Genomic DNA, 25,650 nt, shown 5'->3' with positions numbered 1-25,650 from the left:
CTCTATGCCTCCAGGTTTTCATTGACGAGTTTTTCTCAGTAGATCGAGTGCTATTCTCCCAATGGCACAGAGAGTGAAACACTATGTTGAAGTCAGGCATCAGGCTGACTTCCCCACTAGAGCTCACTGATACAGTGGTACAACTTGCAACTGTGTGAATGATGTACATTTTTATTTTCCAGGGTGAAAACAAATCTGAATATTTTTTAGGATTAACACCCATAGGAGTTGTTGTCTACAAGAACAAAAAACAAGTAGGAAAGTATTTCTGGTATGTATAATTCAAATGTGCAGTCTGTGCTAAAACAATAACAATGTTGTATGGAAATGTATGATTTGTGATATCTATTTGAAAGTTTAAGTGTATCAATTAAAAAAAGTATACTTGGAATTCCTAATCTTTATCTGGATTATACAGATTCTTAATTCTTTGCTAATACGAGTATTGAAAAAAAAGTTTGCCTTTACCATACGTATGCTGAAATGTTTAAATACCGCTCATTTTCTGTTGATATCTGGTGCATACCTGAAAAAAAAAAAAAATCAACCTGTGAATTCCTTTTTGTCTTTGTATGTAAATATATACAACTTTATAGTTTATTACGCATGAAATTAAAGGCTCATGAAGTTCTGTCTGTCTTTTTTTTCAATATTACAGGCCTAGAATTACAAAAGTTCACTTCAAGGAAACACAGTTTGAACTTAGAGTCCTGGGAAAAGATGTAAGTTTTTATTTAAGCCTCAAAGAAAAAAAAGTATTCTCAGGTCTTATGGAGTGGGAGATTTTGTGTGTCCATCAAAGTCTAGTTTATTTTGTTGAGATTTACTGCAAGAAACCATCAAAATGAAATTCATTTTATTGATAGTTACTGCAAGAAAATTACCTTATCCTCAAGTGTAGTATGTTCCTGATGGTGCTTGCAGTTTTATTAAAGAAAGAAGAGGAAGAAACACTTTCTATCCTTGTTCTGCAGGTATGGGGAGAGAACTTCAGCAGAACAGTACTAAAGTAGGAATTTTATAAGAAATCTTTATCATTTTATATCGTGCTTTGTAAATTACAGTAGACTACTTCTGCAGTGCCTTGTTTGTGGTTTTACATAGTGCTTTTAAACTAGGCTAAATCTACCTGGAAAGCTAATGCTAACCAAAATGTGGATGGAGGAAAACTCACAAAACTGTTAGGCACAAGTAATTTTGTAACTTGGAAACAGAAGCAGACCCAGCTATTTTCAAATAGCTTGAAAACCATTTGTCAGAGTTTAGCTTCATTGTGCTGTTAGGCCATTTGAGAGAAAACAGTGGTGGTTGCAGTGGAGGAAGGATAGCAGGTTGATAGCAAGAGAAGAGGTTTTAAGGTAGAGTCAGTGGAAAAAAGAGAAAGATATCTATCACTTGTGAAGCATGTGGGGCAGGGGGAGGAGGAGTGTTGACGATGTAGGGAAAATTATGCAGTGTAATAAATCAAATAGTTGCAGTCAGTCTGTGATTTTTGGTATCTGGTTGAGTTATAAGTTTAATTTGAGTTATTTTTTGAAAATACTTTGTAGGTCTCTCTGGAATATCAGGACTGAAAGTTCATAGTTTTGAAGAAATATTAACCTGATGGCAGTATTCCCCTTTACTGATTATCTACGTATTTTCTTTCATCTGTGTAGTGGTTGTTGGTTTTGTCCATGATTTTCCCAGGAGGCCATTTGGTATGTTTGGTACATTCTGGGAAATATAAGCGTACCCCTGACTGGTTGTCTTGCTTCTGTCGTGGACACCATTTCTTCTGTCTCTGCAAATGCATTGGCAAGTTTTCTTTTGTTACTCCCATGTGGTGATCTATGGGAAGTTTATTTCTGGTGTTTTTGTTGAAATCGGAGAGTTGTTTGAAGGCTGGAGGAAGGTTGGGAGAACTTCGGTCAATGTTTCACGTGAAGGCGGAGTGCCTGTTCATGTATAAACAAGTCTGAGTTTGACTTAAAGTGAATTGCACTGAAGTGATGCTCTAGTTTCTGTTTGATGCCATGTATGTATAGTTTTTTGTCTGAACCATGTGGAATTGCAAAGGTGTACTATGCTGAGGAGAAAGCCTGGCAGCTTTGGAAAATGGCCTGAAGTTGAGACTCTGAATGTTGATGGCTGTTGAACACTTACTATTGTGATCATAATGCAAACACTTTGACAGCACTTGGTAATTTCAAGTCTCGACAGGTACTTCTAGGAAATCGTTCAAGAGAACAGCAAGTACAAGGGTGTGTACCGTCATTAAAATCTCCTTTGCAACTAATACTCATTTGAAGTGTTTCTACAGTGCTTCATATCCTAACAAGATCAGGAAAGGCCAAAATGGCCCCAAAAAACTTCCTATCCCTTTTTTTTAAACCTTCTGGTGGTGTTACCTTGAACAAAATTAGGTATTAGAATAAGTAAACAATAGCCTTACTCTCTGGATAAAAGCTGTCATAACAATTTATGCTGTTCTGCACCGAGAGGAGGAAAAGTTCACGGTTGTATTTATACACCTGTATGTTCCAATACTCCCTGAAAACTTATTTCACAAATTTCTTCTACTCCTCTTTTTTTTTTCGGAAAAAATGCTATCACGTTGTCCTTTCATGTGGGACATGAGTTTGCAGTATACAATAGGAGAGTAAACGTGACATTTTTACTTCATCCTGCCTCCTGGGATATCACTTAATGGCCCAGGGAATTAATACTTTCCTCGTTTCAGATGTGGTATACCAAGTCTGGAACGTGTTCCGTGTTTTCAGTTTTAGTTGGAGAGAACGCCAGAAAAGATTTATGAAGAGAAGAAATAATGGAGACTTTCCTGTGTCGTAGACAGAGCTTTTATGGCATATAGTGAAGGAACTGACAGCCTGTAATAAGAAGAGCAGATTATTTCTGAGTATATTGAGTGCTCAGTGTGTGAATCACGTTTTCCATACTGCAGTGAAAACTCTGTGCAGGCTGGATTTTGGCTCGTCTTTCCACACACTAGTTACCTTTATTCACACTGACAGGGACCTTTCACGAGTGCACCTGCTCATCAAGAGGAAGCTGTTGGTGCTTTTAGTACTGATGAAGTGTTGTGCTTCCTCTGCACGGGTTACTTGTGGTAACTTCTTCAGTCTCCCTTTCAATAAATTTGCCTGAGATTTTTTTCATCTACCGAAAGAACTTGAATGTGTACTTCCCACTAAATGGGGTGGAAGTGGACAACCTGATCTCCTTGACAGATGGCACACATGGCAGACTAAATGTACAGGTCCATGTCCTTAGGCTACCTAAAAAATACACTGTGGGGTGCCTGTGTCAGCCGTATTTATGGCTGCTGAGCTTGTTGTTTAAGTTGTTTCACTTTTCATTATCTTGATGGTTTACTGAGTGGAAGATATTTGGATATCTTCCAAAGGGAGGAGGATATCTTCCAAAGTGGGGAGGTTTAGACTAGATATTAGGAAAAATTTCTTTATGGAGAGAGTGGTCAGGCATTGGAACAGGTTCCCAGGGAGGTGGTGGAGTCACCATCACTGGAAGTGTTCAAAAAACTTGTGGACATGGCACTTCAGGACATGGTTTAGTGGGCATGGTGGTGTTGGGATGATGGTTGGACTTGATGATCTTAAAGGTCTTTTCCAACCTTAATGATTCTGTGTGATTCTGTGATATTTATGCTTACTGTCTTACAATAAAGTAAGGTGCTTCACCTCTCCTGTTTTGTAGTGTAATCTCTTGTGCTTCTTCATATTCTTCCATGTAAACATTTCCCATATATTTAACTAACATTAAGCATGACCATGGGTATTTTGGTTTTATCTTTCACTACTTTGCTTGTGTTAGATGTTTTTTCTCTAAAGCTATTGCTGCTGCCGCGTCATAAACAAAATACTGCCCTTAATATTTGTCTGTCTGCGACTTACCCTGACATGCGAGACTAATGACCTGGACCAGCTGGCAGAAACTCTTTTTCAGTGGTGTTAATCATTGAATCAGTATTTCATTGTCCCCTGAGCGGACCCGTGCTGTGAATTCTGAGCTAGAAACACGTTAGGCTTTCCATTAAACCTCTATGTACCAGCGTGAAATTAGGAGTCGTTCCCCTGCGAGGACCGCACAGAAGGATTCCCTGAACATAACGAAGAGTCGCAAAGAAATTTTGAAGATGAGAAAAGCCTGTTTTCGTGCAGTTTCCTTTAAGAAAACCGAGAGCTCCGTCTGATGCCCGTGCACAGTTCCCAGTAGCATGATGTCTGTTGAGCAACCTTGCTGGAAACGATCCAGCCATACAGGTGGCTGCCAAAGGACCCCATCCCACCCCTTCCCGAGGCAGCAAAATGGAGCCTCATCACAACGGATGTGCCACGTGGAAGCGGGTAGTCGAAGGGGCGCAGAGCAGACCTCCTCTGTGTTCCCTGTGTTGAGGAACACGGGTCGCTCCACTGGGGGCGTGAAGCAGCAGAGAGAAGAACATGGTTTCACAGGTTGTGTAGGCTGGGAACGTAAATGCAATAATACGCAGGAGTGAGAGATGTGGAGCTTTTTTTGCCTTTAGGTACTGAGTACTTCTGTGCTGTTCCCGCAGCCCCATACTGTTTTCTGTAACGGCACCTTTTACTTGGGTTGCACTGTGTCTGAACATGCAAGTGCATGATTTCACTCCTTCGCAGAGCTTATGCAAAGCTTCTGTACTCGTTACTTTTCACGTTTCTCTTTTGCAAAACCGGGTCTTGAATGTGCAAAACACTTCCTTTCATTATTTTTTGTTGTAAGAGAAGGGTCTTTTGAACGTCTGAAATTTTTGTTTCGAGGGATTTTGAAATTTGGGTTCTTTCAAGTCAGAACAAACCCGCAGACTGTGCAGTTAAAAATGCTTTACACATTTTCAAGACATGCCTTCCTCTGCAGTCTTGCTTAGTCAGATGAAGAGGCCCAGCTCAGCTGAATTCCTAAGGTGAAGTTGGTAAAGACTGTTTTTGGGAGCAATACCAACCACTGATGCATGCTAGAGGAACTTCAGGGAAATTCCAAAGTACCTAAGCTCCCTGTTCTTGTGGCTGAAACTTGTCTAAGGACAAGCTTTTTGTGTTCTTTTAAACAGTCTCAAAAAACCCTGGGAATATGCTTTATTTTTTTAATCTGCTTTTTCTAAGCATCAGAAGTCTGAAAAGTATTTAACATAAAGGTGGTTCAACTGTACCCCTTCTTGCCCTGTCACATGCTATATTCCATCTTGAGTTACAAATTCTAATTTTAATTTGATTTATTCCTCTCGCAGTTTCTTGGGAAGATAGAACAGGGTTTGAAGAGATGCTCCTCCCATTCTGAAGTCCAGTTTAGCTTAGATTTCAGTTCCAGACAAAAATAGCATTTTGATCTTTATTATGGTTTAAAAATTACAAATTACTTTGGTATCATTTGCATTTGCACCCACTTAAGCCTGAGTGGAGGGTGGAGGTGAACAAGCACAGTGGTGTTAATACAACATATATAATGGTTTTGGCTTGTTTTGGTTGGTTGGGGATTTTCTTGGCTTTTCTTAACCGCCTTCTTAGAGCCATCTTTGAAGAATTGTAAGATAGATTCAGGGCTTGATAGCGAAATCTTCAGTAATGAATATTTTTGAAGGAGAGCTAGGATTAAAATTCCTGCATAAACTTAAATTCATTGCTGCTAAGGTGTTACTGTCAGCTTTTTTTAAAAGTTCTGCTTTAGTCTTTTTTTTTAATTGGTGTAATACGAGGCTGAGATATGTTTGTTTCGATCTTGACATGCTTAATGCAAACTGGCACAGCACTATTAATTCCTGACTTGTATAATGTTCTTAAAGATGGACCTTGTGTAACAAGTAATAATACATTGTTACATAAGCTATGATTGGTATGCATTATGTAAATATATAAAGACAGAATATTTCCTATTAGAGTTAACAATTGATAGTACCCAGGTATGTGCCTAACCTGGCAAAGGGTAAGTTGGGAAGGAGTAACTTCAGAGCTAGTGTTCATATTTCTGTGACATGTACATGCATGTGTGTTACATGTACATGCAGTGTGCTCTGTGCTGGGGCAAGCTCCCTCCTTAAGTTATATTAATATTCAGTGCGAGCAGGAAGAGTGGTGTGTGTACTTGCAGGGTTCCTACTGTGGTTTTGGGGTTGGGTTTTTCTTCTTCATTTTCTGAGCCTGGATTGGTGGGAACCAATATAAGTCTTGTCATAAATCGTAGCAGCTAAAGCCTGCTCTGAATCATGGGTTTTCAAAACATTTTTGATCCGTGGACAGATGCAGTGCTCTGCAGAATGGGTGTAAGTCTACTGACCATGGGCCTCTTCTCTTTGGGGTAATTCATGAACTTCAAACAAGGTGAAGGGCAGCGTGGGCACTCCTGAACTCGTATGTCAGCTCCAGCAGTTTGGAGGCATTTTGCGGTTAGGTAGAGCAATGACCCCTCTGACTGGTCTCCTTTGAAGGCATTAGTAAGGCGCCTGCTTTCAGTCTTTCGGTTGAGTGGGGGAATGTGTGCGTGGGTTGATGGTGGGGCGTGGTACTGATTACCAGCTGTTTAGTGGAGGTCTCCAAGGCACTGCCAGATGAGTCTTATGGCTGATTTGAGCGGCAGCATAAAACACCTAAGGGCTATTGCCTACGTGTTTGAGTGCCCGCCTATTTATAAGGTCATACTATAGTCAAGCAGTCTTGCATTCCCTGTGCTAATCTATCTCTCCTCCCATGGGTGAAAATGGTGGTGAGGCTATTGCAGTATGAGCTTTAGCATGTTTTGGAGACTGCAGGACAAGCTTTTAATTCCTCCCATTTAAAAGGGGAGGAATATTTTATGTTTGTCCTCACAGTGTCTTTTTAGTGTCTTGCCTTTTTCGGGATTACAGAATCGCACAGAATCGTTAAGGTTGGAAAAGACCTTTAAGATCATCAGGTCCAACCATCATCCCAACACCACCATGCCCACTAAACCATATCTCGAAGTGCCACGTCTACACGTTTTTTGAACACTTCAGTGATGGTGACTCCACCACCTCCCTGGGCAGACTGTTCCAATGCCTGACCACTCTCTCCATAAAGAAATTTTTCCTAATATCTAGTCTAAACCTCTCCTGGCACAACTTGAGGCCATTTCCTCTCATCCTATCGCTAGTTACTTGGGTGAAGAGACCAACACCCACATTGCCACAACCCCCTTTCAGGTAGTTGTAGAGAGCGGCCTCTTCTCCAGACTGAACAACCCCAGTTCCCTCAGCCGCTCCTCATACAACTTGTTCTCCAGACCCCTCACCAGCTTCGTTGCCCTTCTCTGGACACGCTCCAGCACCTCAATGTCCTTCTTGTAGTGAGGGGCCCAAAACTGAACACAGGATTTGAGGTGCAGCCTCACTAGTGCTGAGTCCAGGGGCATGAACACTTCTCTACTCCTGCTGGCCACAGTATTTCTGATACAGGCCAGAATCCCATACTTTCTCCATTAGCACAAGGTAGTCAAACAGCTCAACAACTACGTAACTGCTGCAAGAGTTATGCCTGTCCTTTTGCAGCCTCTGGCTATGGCAACCTGCCCCTGTCCCTGGCTGGTGCAAGGCACAGATGTGACCAAAAATCACTGTACAAAAAATAAGTGGTTTTCTGCTTGCTTGGTGAACCCCACTGGCATCCTGAGAGAGCAGACGAACACCAAAGCTGGTTCAGAGGAGAGGGGAGATCTTCAGAGTGTGCAGACAGCCAGGGCTGCTCTGGAAGCAGAGAGCCTTCATGGTTTAGTGATACCTTTAGTATGCTGGGGGCTCTGAAAGCAACAGGATGAGTAGCAGGGCTTGTGAGGCACCAGACAACACTGAATGAGTTTGGAATTGTCATTTCCTGTAAATCATTAGTAAAAGTACACTAGGTGTTTGTTTCTTTTGGTTCAGATACATGAGAATAATAAGAAAAAAACCACAGCTAACTCTCAGTACCTGTAAGAAATCACAGTTGTCCAAGATGCTAAAAATGTTGCTTTTTATTGGAGGTGAACGTTTGTGGTGTTAACAGGTAAGGTCATCTTTGCTTTACCTATACAAATCAGTTTATTCCCTTAGGGGAGAAAGATTAAACCTGGAAGATATTACTGCCTTCAGTACTGCTTAATTTTTATATATAACTTTTATAAATTGTGAGGGTAATCACGGTACCCTTGCAAGCCTTTAAATAGTCTTAGAAAGTAAATGGAGGAAGTCCTAAGCCTAGATGTGCTGTATACGGTGTCATGTTGGACTTAGTTGCAGTAAGTTACTGCATCCTTTGCAGAAAAGCTGAGAAATGGTAAAAGAATTATGAGTTGCCTCCTCTGTGTTGGTGAAATACCTTGGAGATTAACTTTTTAGTCTTTCTTTCTCTCTCTTTAGTAAAATTTAACTGTGCTATTTGATTTACTACAGGCATATGTGCTGAGGCAGTAGTTTTCAGACGTGTTTTTCCTTCAAATTCAAATAAATAAACCTCAGTGTGCTATCAGAAAGCTTGTTGGTCCGTCCCCTGATTTTTAGGCAGTTGTTTCATTTTCCAGATCTGAATTCCATAACTTGTTGATAAATGGGATCTATAGGGCTATGCTGTTTTTTTCCTGAGTGCCTTTGCTTGCTGCACACTAAGTATAGATGTTTCAGCACGTAGTTAATCGTCAAAATTTTTTTCTTGCCAACTGAGATGAGCTTTCTTCCATCTTAGAAAATAATGCCTTCAGGTGATGGAATCAGTAATGTTTACTGGTCAGATCTTTCGGTCGTATGGCAATGTAGCTATACCGTGCCTCTTTTAGTCACTCACTGATTTTCATGTGTTAATGTGTCATTTCTTCTGTATATGGGAAAATTCTAAACTTTAACTTAAGAAAGAAGAAAAAATTGGACAACTAGAACCTTTTCCTTGATGGGAATCTTTCCCTGAATTCCAGTGGTATTTGAACTGGGCTAATAGTAAGATATAGCAGAAATACCTTATTTTAAAAACTCTCTTTAAAAATCCTCAAAGCACCTCGTCTCCTCTCCGCCCCTCCCTTCCCCCAACCCACAAACTCTCGCCTCCAAGATTATGTAATTAAATAAAGTTAAGTGCAGCAGAGGATTCTTTGCCTAAGAGTAAAATTTAGGAATGGATAAAGAAGGAGCAAGATCCTGCATATTAAAAGTGAGTCACTGAGTTCTTTCCTAACAGAAGTTAAATTGACTCATCATATTGCATAAAGTTTGCCATACCACAGGCCTGATCTGATATTATTCTTTAAAAGAGCACTGGTGACTATAGTTGTGTGGATTTATATGAAATCACATCAGATGACAGCCTGATCCAGAAATTGTAAAGTAAATTAAGTCAAAAAAATCTGGAGCTATGTTTCTGCTATTGTGTAAAATAAGAAAATGAAAAGTACCCCTTGACATGTCTTCTTTAAAACTTTAAAAATTTAAAAATGCAATGTGATCGTTCAGTGGGTAGACTCTTGTTTCTGGCTGCGAGAGGAGCAAAAGCAATATGGTTACATATGAAAATTTTAGTATAAATAGGTTTTTCTCCTTGACAATCGCCAGGATTCTCCAGGTAGCTGATTTTTTTCTTTTTTTTCCCCAGTTACTTAGATTATTTTTTTTTTCTTCCTGTTTTAGAAGAGCTTCGGTTTTTAAGTTTCTGGTTTTACTGTTTATAAATTAAACTTATTTTTGCTCCAAGTTAAACCCCTTGTGAATCCTGCAGAGAGATGAAGATCCCTATCAATCCTGATATGGTATTGTAAAGAACTGCAGGAATATATTTATGGGACTAATCTATTATATAATCATTTTATGCTGTGCATAGCAATCTCAGATGAATGCTAGTTTTCAGCATTCATACAGTGGCTGTATGCCTTACTGTATTCCTCTTTCTTGCTGTAATGCCCTAGAGCGGAAAATGTGCTTTTGAGAGAAGACTAGAGGGTGATTTTCGTTCTTTGGATATTCCATAGAACTGTTCAAGCCAGCCATTAAACTAGCTAAAATAATCCATGGGAGAAAATAAACTGGTGTGTATGTCTTCAATTTGTTTGTTTGGTGATGTTTTTGTGGGGGTTTTTTTGTGGTTTTTTTGTTTTTCTTTTTTTTGTCAGGGAGTGAAATCTCAGTTATTCTAACCACAGGTGCAAAGTTCTGTTATTTTTACTGTTATTTGTTTCAAGATGGAGGGAAGGCCGCTTGAGCAGGTAATTTGTGATTTTGTGGGGCTGCCTGACAGCTGGTAATAGAGGCATAAATGTTCTTTATTAGAGGTGAAGTTTTGAATTCTAGAGAACGTACTGAATTTGTTCATGGTTTGCAAGGTGCTTGCAGGTCACCATACCTCATTGAATGAAGAGTGGGAGAAACTTGAGCCAGAGCTCTTTCCCTGCACATGCATGGCACTGCAGAAGCGTAACTAATGCAAAGGGCATCCCTTTCCTAAAATCAGCGGCCGAAAGTGGTGTGAATCGTAACCGCTTTGTAATTCAGGTGCGAGGGAAATGGTTTGAGGACTCAGTTTTGTTACAGATGGTATCATGCCACGCTGAGGGACCACGCTGAAGTCAGTGGGACTACTCGTTCTTTGTGCAAATCACTGATACAAAACTGAGCATTTAAGTTTACCGTGTGACAGATACATAGAAGTGTATTTTATGTGAATATTTGAATGTTTAGCTTGTTGGAAAGAAGCATTGTGATGTGTGGGTTGTTTCTTCTTGTCTGTTGGAAGTATTTTATAGTTTGTGTGTGTCTGACTTCCCTTTCATCAATCCCTGCCTTTTTCTCATGTCAGCTGTACTGACTGCCAATTTCCAGTGGCTGGGTTTTGAGCTTTGAATATTCTTTTTTGTTGTCTTCCTTAAGAGATTTTAAGGTGGATTTTATGGCTTTTACCTTTGACTGTTTTCCTAGTATTTCTTATAATTCTGAAGTTAGCTAATTTCTTTTTAAATACTTTCTTTCCTCTCATCTTTTTTATTTCCAGTTTTATGTTGGTTCTTCTCTACATGTGTGTTTTGTGCATTTTCTCTCTGTGTTGTTGCTTCATATCAGTTTGTCACAGATCTTGAGAGTTTCTTTCTTTCACTTATTCTTATCTTTTTGTATACTGTTAAACAAGAGCCTTGGCAATATATTTTTGCTTGACGTCTCAGGTGCAGTTTCAGAAAACATCAGAAACATGCTATTTGAAAAATACTTTGTACTTTTTAATTAGGAAAAATGCTGATATCTATGAACAAGAATGAAGGAACAGAAGCGTTTCAATAATCTCCTTTCTCTTCTGTTTTTTGTTTCTAAGGAGTTGATTCTTTAAATAATTATTTTCAGGCTATCAGAAACCAAAAAGAAAACCTGCTTTTAAATGAAGAATTCTACAGAACTATAGAACCTGCTTTTCTTTATACTGATGTCTTCCGTGCATTGATATGAGATGGTCAATTCTTGTGTTCAGTAAATGAAGATTCACGTCCCTCACAGAATCCCTCATAACTATATTGATTTGTTTTGTTTTCAGTGCAATGAAACTTCCTTCTTTTTTGAAGCACGTAACAAGATCACATGCAAACATCTCTGGAAGTGCTGTGTAGAACATCATACGTTTTTCAGGTGAGTGATGCAGAAGTTGCGGTTTTGTTACCAAAAGGAGGGAGACTATGTTGAGTAAGAACCTTGTTATACCTGCAGAGTGGTGTAACACAGGCTTGCTACCTGGAGACACATTTTTGCTCTTGGTTATAGAATGTTCTTAAAAGCTGTTGCCTTCCCTTTTCTTACAATGATGTTAAGCCATGATTTTAAAATTGGGTGGTTCGGTGGTTTCTTTTGTCTTAGAATTCATTCCAAAATAGTATCTCAGGTTGCACACAGTAGGCTTTAACAGCAGTATCCACAAATGTATATGTCAGGATTTAAGCTGCTATATACATTTTAATGTATTTAACCATCAAATTTTCTGTAGCAGCATTGACTTGAGTGAGGCCTTTGGATTTCAGACATTACTGTTTCCTACAGTGCACAAAAATTTTGTTTCTTGACAGAAAGACTCATTGAATTTCCATAATGTTTTGCTTACTTATTGAAGCGTATAAAATGTTTCCACTATTACGCATCTCAAACCACTTTTTTTTTACTGCTGCAACACTGACAGAAATGTGCAAGGGTGTCTAGCTAGGAAGTGGTCGATGGGGTGCTTTGGACTGGCTTCAGCAGTGCTGTAAATGAGTAAGCTCAGAATCGCTCCTGCAGTCTCATTACCATGGCATGATGTTTTTGCCTGCTCTGGTGAATATTAGACGAAAGGCTGCTGCTGCCAGCAGTTTACAGTAGACCCTGAAATAAAAAGGTGTGTAGTCAAAAGAGGAGGGCATAAACATGTGGCTTTGTGGAGCTTTCAACCCCATAAGAGTCTGCCTGGAGGTAGGGATGAAGAGGAACTAGCAGAAAAAAATGTTTTTGTTTTTTAATCTAAAGTTTGTATTTATCTTCTTTTCATAGGAAGGGGACTGTAATTAAGACCTATCTATGTAACTTACGCCGTTGTTTTATTTTTCAAATTACATAGGGTGCCAGAGAATGAATCAAACTCTCTGTCAAGAAAATTCAGCAAGTTTGGATCCATAGGTTATAAACATCGGTACAGGTGAATTTATTTTGTTGTTTAAACTTCAATTAATTCCTTCTTCATTCCTTCTTTTCTCCTTTTGTCTTCCAATCAAAGAGAAACCCCACCCAGGCTATGACTCAGAGCAGTTCTGCTGACAGCATGAATCAGGACCGTTTTAACAGACTCCCCTTGGGAGTCTGGCAGTTTTGGGACAAATGTGAGTTACTTCTCATCCTCCAGATCCCCAGACTTGGCTAGGGCCTGCTGTAGCCCGTAGTGAAAGTGAGAGCAGCCTGGGCAATTCTTTAAGTCAAAATCTCCTTATAAGTCCTGAAATTATGTTCATGTCCTAAAGTGATTTTCCTGACTACTGGGAAGTACCAAAAAGAGGAGGCATGTTGGCTGCTGCCTTTTATCTGAGAGTTAGCAAAGGGTTGGTGCAAAGAAGTGTGCAAAGTCTGCAACTGTGATGCCTTCTTTACAGCTGCAGTTGAGCTGTGGCAAGGGGTCTCGGTCTGAATGGTTATGTCTAATCCTGTGGCAGTACTGCTGGTGCAGTGCCGTTGATTTAAGAATAAAAATGAGGGCAGATCTGAGGGCAGATGGGGGTATCTTTTCTGACTGGAATAGCTGGCAAAATTGGATAAGCATTCAAGGCTGCAAGTCTTGAGAGACTTACCCAAAGTCTGAGACTTCAAACTAAGCGTGTATAGGGAGCACTTAGTCTCAATTTTAGCCTGAGTTAAGCAAGCAGACAGTGTGATATAAAGGGCAGTTGATACTGTGATACACAGGAAGATGCGATAGGGAGAGTGGGTTTAAGATCCGCTAGATGCTATTCCATAAAGGACTAGAAGAATTTAGGATGTGGTTAAAATTCTAAGATGTCAGAAACCCAATAGTTTTTACTGAGTTTATTGAGACTTTATGTTTTTAAGTCTGTTGAAATGACAGGGTCTTTGTCTAGTGAATAAGGCACTTGATTTGGCAATTGGCACTGACTGTTTTAAATCCGTTCTGTCACATTGGCTGAGCAATTTTGAGTCAAATAATTTATGGTCTGATTCTTAAAATTGCTTTAGAGTTGCATATTCAGTCAACCTGAAAAGGAGGGTGGAAAGCAGCAAATCAAAACCACATCTGAAAGCCAGACCCCCTTACGTTTTCCATTTTCATTTTCCCTGTTGGTCAGGCAGGGATAAAAACAGTTTTTCAACTTTTGTAGTTATTTTGAAAGCTGCTGGGTAAAAAGACCCTATTTACTATAATAGCAAATTCTAAAGTTTTTTTTCCATGGCCTGCAAACATACCAGGTTAGTTTAGGTTTATTGTTGGCTTACCTGTCTGTCTCTCCTTCCTGTTTGTATTTCCACCATTACTCAAGAAATACATGGATCATAATGAGTCAGGTTGACTATCATTAACTAGGCAATTCTTTGTCACTGCCTCTTAGGAAGACTTTTCTGAAAACAGGAAAACCATAATCCCCAATTTCTCTAGCAGCTTCTGGATTTGAGTTAGTATCTGTGGTAGGTACTCATAGCAATGTGTAATAGCTCTACAGAATTCATAGTCAACTGTCTGTTACCTTTGGATGTAAGATCTTGCTTGTAAGGAAGGTGTTACTGATGGAGAGTTGACTATGTCAGGTCTGAGCCTGAGCTCTTGTGACTGAATCTGGACTGTCTCCAGCCAGGATCACTGGTGGGTTTCTGCCCCAACTTCTCAGATGTATTTGGGTTATCACATTATCTGTCATGATCCAGCTTCTCCTTACCATAGATAACAGGGGAATGATTGTACTCCCTTTCGAGTTTCTAGTTGCATCCTGACCCACGTTACCCCATCCATGAAAATGGATAGGAGTTCAACAGATTCCTGCAGGAGTACTGCAGATGAGAGTTTCCTCTGTTGGACCATTTCAGCAGGTTGGAGCAGGGCACTGGTGCTGGGGAGGAGAAAGCTTTGTACTTACTAGGACCTTCCAATCAATTTAAAAAAAAATACCATGAAGCAGTTAACTACGTTTAAGTTATTCCTGCTGATGGTTCATTTAAGTTCATCTTCCTTTTCCAATAATTTTCAAGGGTGATCTGTGGTATGGCTTGCCATGTTGGGATGATGATCATTACCGACAGCTATGTCTATAATGTTAGTTTGGTCTAGAAAACATTAAAGTATATACTTCCCTTCTAGTATGAAGTGTTTCCTGTTCTGCTACAGTCATTCTTCAGGACTCCCCCTGACCTGAGTGGATGTTCTAGTAAATGTGGGTTGTGACATCTAGTTGCATCATATTGATTATACCATGTTAATGATAAATAGTGATAATCAATTGGTGACTGACTTGTTAACTCTTTTCTTGGAATTCAGAGCATCAGTAGCAGCATTTTCATGTACTTTGAGAATATTTTCTTTGCTTATCCATTGGCTTTGATCATCTTCCCTCTCTGCCTTTGTAGCACCAAAAGCAGTGACAATTGTCGTGTATTTGTATACATCATTAGCTCAAAGCAGAAACCGTAATTCCACCGTTTGACTGTGTATGTGTGGGGACTATAATGTTACCTTTTGCCTTTTTTTTTTTTTTTATTATTCTAGATACTTCTCATTAGGTGGCAGACAGTTTTCAGGAAAGCAATTTCCTGGTCTTAAGATCAGATGCTTTGGTTAATAGGGGAGGTGTTAGTGTGAGTAGAAGGTCTTATTCCTAGAAGTTTTGTTAAAACTGCTTCTGGAATTTGCTAGACTGACATGGTTGCTGAACTTAAAAGTTGAGCAGCAGGGTTTCCTGCCTAACTTGGGAGCAAAAGCCCCATTAAGCTGAATATCAAAAACCAGCACTGCTGTGATGTAATGTTAGAATTTGGGGATTTTTTTTGTCCTTTAATTCTTTTATAAATTTTGATAAAATAAAAATTCTGCAGTGCTGACTAGCCCTGTGGGTCTCTTGGTGAAAATACTATCAGTCTATTCGCATAACTCAGAAAATCTACATATCTAATGCCTGTATAGTTGCTTGGCACTTGCTAGTATGATACCTGTTTACTTCTAAGTCATCGAACTGCAGTTGCTTAAGCAACTGGAAGTTAATGGTAACAATTACTTCTCTTGTGAGGTAAGTTTCTAGAAACAGTGGAGTTTTGGGGAGGAGTATGAGGCCTGTTTTACATTTTCGTTATCAACACTATATTCTGCTTAGTCACAGGGAGAGGAGCATTAAAATGAGCATAAAAGAATTTATTTAAACTTAATAACTAATGAAAATTGTGCAGTGAAGAACAGCCTTCCTGTAAATGGGAATCAGGACTTAACACTCAATTTATTATCATTTGGGCTGTGCTAGTGAGAGTACTTTGTTAACAGTCTGCTTTGCCTGGGGTTTTCCATGCTCTTCGGGTTGTCATTCCACATGGTAGAGGATGTGGAATGTAAGGATGCCCCTTACTGACTACAACTCGGCAACATGAAATATGTGTTTTCCCGAGATGAAAACTTGCAGGAAGAATTCAGGAAGTAATCAAATTATTTCAAGTCGTATGTTAGAATATTTGAGGTTACAAAAGGTCACACTATCTTAGCCTATTCCTAATAAACCAGCATTTTGTTTCAGTTGCTTAACTCCTCTTGAAAATGCCAAATATAGAAGAGGTTGGCACAATCTGTTGATGATTCTGCCAGCGACTGATTCAAAACAAAAGTCAGGGTAGTGCTACTCAGCAGGAGAACCAGAGCTGGGTTGAGAAGTGAATAGCTAACGAAACTTGTTGCCCAAACACTGTCCATTCTTTTCAGTCTAAAGATCCTCTATTTCTTTGATCATTTTTCCAAGTGTTTTCCCATGATTTTGTTGCGTTTTCAAGTGGCAGGACATCGTCACAAATGACCAGAGACCCTTCTGTGCAGCTCCCGCGGCCTGACCAGTGCATTGAAAGAAGCCGCAGCAAGACTTACCCGAAAAGAACACAACAGACGGGTAAGTCCTTCTCTGATGAGTCTGTGGAGACATGTCTTCTTTGGTCTTTGATTCATTTCATTTTCAGAACAGCCGCAAGGATCTGTCCTCAAGGATCTCTCAGAATGGATTCTCTCTTTTTGCCTTAGCTCAGTATTTATACCTAACCTTAAGTGGATGTAAAAACTCCAGCTTTGTGGATAAAAGCAAAAGAGATGGTGTGGATCAAATATGATAAAGCCCATGTTTGTTGGTCTAATGTAAACTATAAAAGGGAATTTTGAAAACGGATGGTGAGAACATGTTTATTTTTTTTCAGGAGTCCTGTCTCTTACTAGAGAATTTCATATCTGTGTGTCTTGGTTGGTATCGCATTGTTCCAGCTGCTTGACCCAAGGTGTCTCTCTTGTACATCCTCTTCCCAGTTCAAGGGCGGTATCCCTTTATTTTGATATTAAGTGGAACAGAAGTTAGTGCCATGCCCTCTGCAATTTTAGCATTATTCAGATGTGTGAGCTGAAAATCTGTTCTGCGTGCTGAAGATGTCAGGGGAAGCTGGAAGTTTTTACAGGCGTTAGAGGAAACATAGAAGATCAAGCATGGATCACAGGAGTCATACCCAGAATAATGGATGTTTCCTGAAATTCAGTAATAGAGGCAAAACGTTTTTATAATGTTAAGCTCCAGCAGTCATGCAGATTTCAGTCGAACTCGTGCATGGAGTTAAGTATGTATGTACGTGTGTTAGTTTGAGAAAAAACTCGTCTGGGCTTCAAAATGTAAGATTTCTCTTTATCATGGGTCAGTACAGCATTATAAACTCCTGAGAGTCACCAGTTTTAAAAAGAGAGCAGGTATATACATCTGTAAAGCTCCCATGTTTGTTCTGGGTGCCATCTTTTGTCTCAGGAACAAAGCTGGTGTGTTCTGCCTTTTAGCTGCAGTGGGTTGTAGTGTAATTAAAAATATTGCCCTTGGAAAATACAAGCTGTTTACAACAAATTTTTAATTTATTTTATTTAGTTATGTGTAAGAAGAGAAGGATAGCTTTCCTTTCTGATCAATGATACTTTTTTTTAATGTCTGAAGTTGTCAATGGGTGCCTGGTTGTTGGACAAGAGGACAAAAAGCTGTTCACCCTTGAACCTAGTGACTTAGACTTCTGTTAAGCTGGGCTGTCCCATTCTTAGGGTGGTAGTTCAAGATGAACAGCATTTCCCACCTCATTAGTTCCCAGTTCACTTGTGCAGAAAATTGTGTGGCTGTTCAGCAGTAAACTTGTCAGCTGAAACTCAGTCCTTAGCTGAAAATAATATTTGCCTTAGCGCAGGCAGTGAAAGTCAGTCTATATTGCTGTGAGGGGTGTGTGTGTTTTGCTTATTGGTTTTTTTCGGTCTCTTTGACTGGAATTGTGAGGAAAACTGAAACCTTCCTGTGGTCTGTTGTGCTGATGTAACATGATGCAGAATTCTTTGGGAAATGAGTTTTTGTTGTTTTAGTGGATTTAAATACTTAGTTCTACTCTCAAATAAAAAGGCTGCTTTTTACATCTTTCTCACATGTATCTGTGTAATCTGTATCACCCATTTGGGCTTTTTCGCTTTTAATTCAATTTAATTGGTTACCCCTCTGTTCCAAGTGTGCAGTCATTTTCCACTGGGGCAGGTGTATTACCTCACATGATTGTTAAGTTAAATGAATTTGTTTCGTCTCCCGCTTAAAATATGGGCTAAAGGAAGGGAGCTATGTCATTCAAATTCCATCTTTACCTATAAATGAGCATATTTTTTCCTCTTTGTTTTTTCACTTTGTATTTGGGTATTCACAGTGTTAAACATCTAGTTAGTACTCTTTCTCTGTTTAAATGGGCTTTCAGATGCTGAAGGCAGACTAAAGCTACTTCTCCGTGGGTCAGACACCATGTGACACTCTATTGCATGTCACTAGAATAAATCCACCCCTTTTCACCTAAACTCATTCTTGGAAATAGAAAAGTCCATTTCATACAATAAATCAAGTCTGTCTGATATATTTTAATCATCACTTGTGTAAAAATACTAACCCAGTGTAGATTTCAATTTTACAGAACAATTTTTATCTCGGAAGTGAGACTGGTGGTGTAAACAGTTTTATGAGTTACTTAAAACTTTACCTGACTGAAATGTTTGAGAGAATAATAGGAAATTTCTTCTTAAAATAAGTATTTCTGTTGCATAATGAGATTATGCAGATTGTTATCATTGATGGCTAGTCCGTTGTTCTTGATTTTGTGTTTCTAGTATGGTGTAATAAGATTAAATATGCCTTGTTCAACATTTTAAACAGGCTGATTTTAGTTTGCATATATTACATATATCTTAAGATGTTTTCTGCCAAATGCTGCTTACGTTAGGATCCAGCTGGACATGGCTTATAATTTAGCTTTTGGGGATGAAAATCAGAGTTCCAGTTATTTTCCCCAAACCCATTAACAGCTGACAGATAGTTCTTAGGCAGTAACTGCCTTCCACCTTCTCTGAGTTCAGCAGCTTTCCTCACCCACTTCTTTACTTTTTTTGCTTTTCTTAAGATTGCAAAGTCAAGTGCGTGAAAGGCTTCCTTTCTGCAGCCGGTTCAGTCAGTCGTTCTGGTTTTGTTTTGTTTTGTTTTTTAACTGTTGGTGCCAATCATGGGACCAGCCACAAGCAGTGGTGTTGGGGGCAATTAGAGGAACCAGCAGCTACAAATGTGGCTGTAGCCATGTGCAGTCTGCACTGCCTCCGTGGTAGAGGTGAGTGTGAAGTGCTAAAGCCTCTAACCTCTGGCATCTCATGAAAATGTTTTCCATTGTTCCTTCCTTTTGTATACGTCTTCTGGTGTTATAAGCAGTTACATAGTATGTGTATTTTATATTTCTTTTCTGTGGTCTGAAGGTAGAGGTTAGCTACCTTTGGCAGAGCTGAGCGACTAGTAATGTTCCTTTGTCTCAGTGGTCCGTGAAAGCATGCCGAAGTCTTTAGGACCGCAGCCACTTGGAGAACTCTGGGGTGAGGGTTGCAGTAGGTGCCAAGACAATGATAGAAAATATTTACTTTTATGTTTTCCTTAAAAATATTTGTGCTTTAGGAGAGGGATTGAAGGAGATGATACTGTGAACAGAGAGAAACTAGCTTTCTTGTTTAAAAGCCACTGCTTTTAAACAAGATTCCCCTGATAGGATAGACAGTGCAGACAGGTTGGCTTTAGCATGGCAGATTGTCGTCTTAGAATCCAGATTACGGTGGTTTAGTACACAGTAACCTTCCTTTGGTCAGTTGCTTAATATGTTTCATATCCCAGTTGTTCTAGGGTCTGTGGAAAAATCAGACTGGGAAACTTCAATGGCTATGCAATCAACGTTTTTATATTCGTGCTTTGTATGTTTAGGTTGGCATTCAAGTTGATGTTCAGTTGGAGAAGGGTTTCTTTGTTTTGTTCTGCAAAGTCTTGTATGTGACATAGGCGTAGCTTGTTTCGTTGGTTTATTCTCCCCGATTAATTTCAACTGAGAGAGAATTACAGTTGCATTTTGTTCTGTTTGCAAACTCAGACACGGAACAGGATCTGTCATTATTTGTCTTACCCTCTTAGGGCAAGACTGATAACATTCAACTTTCGCAACAGTGCGTAGGGTGAAAGCGTTCATTACTCTTTTGGCTGAATGCTGCACTCAAGAAGCTCCTTGGGAACATCCTCTCTGAACAAACATTGATGTGACCAGACCTGTTACTGTGGGTCTGAGTTTATTCAGTGGTGGAAAACACACTGCTTAGGGTTTGTTGTTGTTTGGTAGCCGAGGACTTGATTTGTCCCTGCCTTGCACACCGGGTAGTTGTATAAACTACTACAGAGTAAGTGCTGCCATTCTTATTTAAAAGCCAGGTGGAAAATTGGGAGCGGGTATTGAAATCACAATACTCTCTGTATCATAGTAGACCCTAAGCAATTACAGGCAGTCACAGTCCCTGCCCTGAGTAATTTACATATTACCACAAATGCCTATCGTTACCCTGCTTCACCAGCCTCAGTCATGGTAGCTAGAACTGTTGGTCTGGCACATTCAAAGTCATGAATCTTCTCCCAGAAAGTTGTGAGACTGGGTTTGGAAGCTAAATTTTAGAAGATGAATCTTGGGGTAATTTTATCTATTTACTTACTTATTTACTTTGAGCTTTACAATTTAAAGTTTATATTAATTCCCAGGTTTTGTAAAAGGATGGATGTGACTGCTTCTGTATTTCATGCATGTGGTGTGAGATACACAAACCCTTGAGGCTACAGGTTTGGAAACTAGTTTGGAAAATAAACATTATCACAGAGTAGGCTATGCTACTGTAGACATACGGAAGTCCATTCATTTTTATAGGCTCTTAGTAACATGCAGTGCAAAGCGTGAGCTCTTAGTGCATGTTTTTCTTTTGATCACACTATCTTCTGCTCTCATTAATAGATTTAAACACAAACACTACTTCCAGATAACGTCAGTGAAATATCTTTAGTTGATAAGAAACAGGCATGACAAACTAATTAGCTTGCCAGGCTCCTGACGTTTTGGACATTTGAGTTTTTGAAAACATAATAGTTTTTTTAAATTGAATGCACAAATCAGCATCAAGATGGCTGTAAAAGGTAATTGAAGTGTGTGTATTCACCTTACTGGAAAAGTTGAGTGCAGTGAATGCTGACAGTAACTTATGTGACAAAAGGAAGACAACCAGGAAAAGCTGCTACAAGTGAGATGTTCAAGATTTCTGGCTATCTAAGATATTTTTGAGAGGTCTATTACCTTGGCATGCAAGAAACAGTGGTATAGGTAAGTTATTGCAATGGGGTTGTTGGACAGTTATTCTGGAGTCTATTCTTTTATATTAGGGATACTGTGTCGTACAGAGGTGTATGTTGGTAGAACACCACTGTAGTTAGGAAAAGATACATGAGGTGGAACATACTTAAAGACAATTATTACAGTTTCTGTAAGTGTGGGCAGAAAGCTCCCAATTAAGCTAGTTATTTGTATAAAAGAATTGTACAGCAAGAGCTTGTTTTTTAAAACATTAACATTAACATTAGAAGTGCTAGGGTCAAACACGTAAAGGGCTTGGCTGAGTTGCTTAAGGAAAGGCGACTAATGCCACTTGAGACCCTCTGCAGTGTATGAGGCGTCTGCAGAAGACTGGCAGATTTAACCTGTAGGAGAGGTAATTGATGGCCAAAGGTACCTTAGGATATCTCAAGTAGTGGTGTTGAAGTAGAGGGAGTCCAGAGGCTTTGTGTGTCAAAGGGGTGGTATGGAAAGTTGGGGGAAATTGTGGAGAAATTCTTCTCTGAGATTGTGGAGAAAGCTTATAATGCAAAATCACACCGCAGTTAATTTTAAGACATTACATTTTAGTTTTACCCAAACAAAAAGGCTTTGAGTCGGTACCACTATATTAACAACCCTATGATGCTGTTGCTTGTGCCCAGAGGACATGGTATTTCCTTGTTAGCAGTCTTGCAGACTTTAGTTAATATGTTTCATTATCTTCAATGAACATGCTCAGAATCCTATCCAGAGCTAATGTACCATTGTGATCATCAGTGATGTTGCTCTGTTGTTTTACTTAACATCTGTTTCTGGAGGTTAAGTAGAACCTTACTTAACCTAACTTGAAATGACTGAAATTGCCAGTTAGATGGAAGGAGAATGTGTGAACTGAAGAAAAATTACAGATTAATAGCACAGCGTGGGAACTAAAATCATAGCACCAGTAGGAGCAAACCTGACTTCATCATTAATATATTATTACATACCAAGCTGAACAGAATAGTTTTGGTTTTGTTCACAATACTGAGCTGTATACATCTGTAGAGCATAATCTTATCATGCCACTTTGACGTTAACCCAGTATGAAATACCCAGATTCCGTTGGCCCTCAGTGCTCTTAAATCATGAATACACAAATCTGTTGCTTTGAAGCCTGTTACATGGGGTCTCAAACAGAAGAGAAAGTGTGTGTTCCTTCTGCTTCTTCAAGTTGCCTTTCATGACTCAGGTGGGAATTTAAGTGCCAACAGTGTGAAAAAGTGTAGGATCAAAATGGAAAGAGTATTGGGCACAAAATTGGAAACTAGGCACATAACTTTCAAATATTGGCCAAAACTTTCTGACTCTGTCTCTGTTAGAGTAGTACTCTTTATGGTCTCTATTTACATTATTGGTTTTCTAATCCATTTATTTACGGCTGTTATTTTCCTGGTCATAACTTAGGGTATACTAGTGTTGTGTTGCACTGTATTGGTACATCTTAAGGCAAATACATAAATACATACATAAGGCAAACATATTTCTCTTCCTTACCATCTAATCTAACAATTGTTTTAGAGGTCATAGGTATTGCACTGGAGATTCCCAAGCTTCTTTGTAGCCTTTGTTCTCCTCACACCTTTCTTCTCATTGGTGACTGAGCAGGGAATTCCCTACTGGTGGCAATGGCATAGGATACCTTTGAGAACAACAGCTTCAAACTCCTCTGTCTCATGTGGAAGACTAATGAATGCCCCCCATGTTAAACTTTCTCATGATGTTTCTGTGATAACTAGAAATAAGGATAAGACATGAAAGTGTGATCCTTACACACCCTTAGCAAGTAGAGCATGCACCAGGTGTATTGTGTATCATTATCTCTCATGCTGCACTGTGTTCAGTAGGTGATTATGCTGAATAGGTATGCAAGCATATATGCTACAGGACCATTCTGTTTGTGGTTTGGTTTTTTTTTTCAGGTTCTAAGAGCATGAGCCAGATTACAACAAATGGGGAAAATGAAGGAACTACCAAAATTATCGCACCTTCCCCTGTGAAAAGGTATGTAGACCAACAGTTCCCTTCCAGCTTTTAAGAGATTGTGTATTGCATTGAATAGAGGAACACATTTAGTAATCATTAGTAACAGTTTATCCCGCCTTTAAGTTCAGGACTGTCTGATCTTCTGCTGACGAAGGTCAGGGAGTGTTGCTCAGTAATTAATTAAAAAAACCCCCTGATTTTCTGATAAACCTGGAGCAGGAGTTCCAGGTTTATCAGAAAATCAGAACAGGAATTCCAAGTGACACAGAATTTGGAAACCCATGATCTGGGAAAAGTTAATGGGAAGACAAACAGTCTCAGTTTTTATTATGACCCCGCCCAGATAATGACCAAGGGGCACTGCTCAGGGTAGTCCTGTGAAGTCCTGTGTGTCTCTCCCCTGGGCACTGTGGGCTGGCTGGCAAGGCCCTCGGGGCATATTTCTTCTGCCTCTGCACTGGGCAAGCTCTGCTTGGGATGTGGGCAGGGAAGAGCTGGGCATGGCCTCTCTTCCAGCGGTGCTGTTAATCTTGCAGTCCATTACCCGTTAAATTGTTAAATGCAGAACAAAACTCATGAGTGTGCCTGACCCTTAGGAGTGGTCAATTGCCAAGGCTCCTCTGGACTTGTGTGGTCTGCTGTGTTTAATTATCAGTGCTGAAATTGTGCATCTCTGGTTATTAGGCATATTTGAGACAAAGAGGTGAAGCTCAGATTCAGAAAGGGATTTATATCCCCACCCTTAATTTTAGGTGGAATTTGTGTGCCTGAATCAAAAAAGAGTGATCTGACAAAACAATGAGTCAAAAACGTGGCACCTAACTTTTTTTGCTTAGTTGCCTGGATGTCTGTCTCTGCATGCCCAGTGAGCCTGATAGGGTTTTTTGGGCTGAGTAACTCTGGCCTTATCTCTCCACTGAAGCTGTGGGCTTCACATACTAGTTGTCTGGACTGACCTCTGAAGCAGGATCTAAAAGACTTGCTCCAAATACTTGGTGGATAGTGTTACCTATTGCCTAATATTTAGAACAGTTGCCCCAAAAAAGAAGAGCTGAGTTTAGTTGTTTCCTCAATTTGAGGGAAATTGAATCCAATATTCTAGCCCTTAGAAAATAATACTGATCATGGGTTACAAGAAAGTTTATGATTTTGCCACTTGGTCAGGCTGAAGCTAGGCCACTGAGCAGAAGACAGTACAAAGGTGTATAAATACCTGCAGGGAGGGTGCAGGGAGGACAGAGCCAGGCTCTTTTCAGTGGTGCCCAGTGCCAGGACCAGAGGCAGTGGGCACACACTGAAACACAGGAGGGTTCCTCTGAACATCAGGAAACACTTTGTCCCTGTGAGGGTGACCAAGCCCTGCACAGATTGCCCAAGGAGGTGGTGGAGTCTCCATCCTTGGAGATAATTCAACAGCTGTCTGGGAATGGTCCTGGGCCACTGGCCCTGGGTGGCCCTGCTTTAGCAGGGGGTTGGATCAGATGACTTCCAGAGGTCCCTGCCAACTCCAACCGTGCTGTCATTCTGTGATTTGTTAGCAGGGAGGAAGATGCAAAGGAAGATGTACCCTTATTGCATAGTGCAGAGGTGATCTTATTGGGAAGGGGTAGGAGCCCTTCACTACAGGATGTGTTCCAAATGCTGTGTATAAATTTTTAGCAATGAACTGTTAAAAAGAAATGGATAGGCAGGTTGCAGAGCAAGAACCAAAATAAGAGGCTCTCAGCATGGCAGCTTCAAGGTTTCTGAGTTTAGTTTCTTACCTTGACAGTTTAAAAGCAATTCACAGGCAGATTCTCACTTAGTCACGTTTTTAAATAGCGTTAGTTACTTCCAGCAAAAAAGTGTTGGAAGTTTGTTTTTCTTGCATGCTTTCTATTTAGAAATTGATTTGTTTTTCTCTGTGTCTCTCTGCACGTGACACATCTTTTAGGTCTGCCAGGCTTCGTATGTGTGAAAGGCAGCACCCATACTTTGTAGTTTACTCCATCCTATGTAATTCTCGCATTAATTGTCAGTCATGCTTGCAAAGCATCTTTCAGCAGCTCTTGCAAACTGAGTTTTTGAAGTTTAACATCTCAGCCAGTGTTGAGATACATAGTTGGTTACTTCTGCATAAGTGGCATAAATTCAGGGTAAGCCGTAAAAAAAAACAACAACAGTAATCTCTCATGAAATTCTGATCCCAACCTTTTCAAATACTTTGAATGAACTCAGTCCCTTTTGCAGCTGCA

General features: G+C 39.8%; 1 protein-coding gene across 1 annotated transcript in view; it reads left to right on the top strand.

Moving 5' to 3' along the window:
- The window catches only part of EPB41L4A (erythrocyte membrane protein band 4.1 like 4A), a gene marked incomplete at both ends in the record, with an annotated part of 130,141 nt that overhangs the window by 74,519 nt on the left and 29,972 nt on the right, over positions 1-25,650 (top strand). The window contains 6 exons of the mRNA XM_082012896.1: positions 183-271; positions 659-722; positions 11,526-11,617; positions 12,573-12,650; positions 16,478-16,590; positions 23,353-23,434. Coding sequence (XP_081869022.1) covers positions 183-271; positions 659-722; positions 11,526-11,617; positions 12,573-12,650; positions 16,478-16,590; positions 23,353-23,434 — 518 coding nt within the window. The remainder of the gene's footprint in view (positions 1-182; positions 272-658; positions 723-11,525; positions 11,618-12,572; positions 12,651-16,477; positions 16,591-23,352; positions 23,435-25,650) is intronic.

This window comes from Phaethon aethereus (genome assembly GCF_964289735.1).
Source record: "Phaethon aethereus genome assembly, chromosome: Z".
NCBI lineage: Eukaryota > Metazoa > Chordata > Aves > Phaethontiformes > Phaethontidae > Phaethon > Phaethon aethereus.
This window is presented reverse-complemented; position numbering and strand designations above follow the sequence as displayed.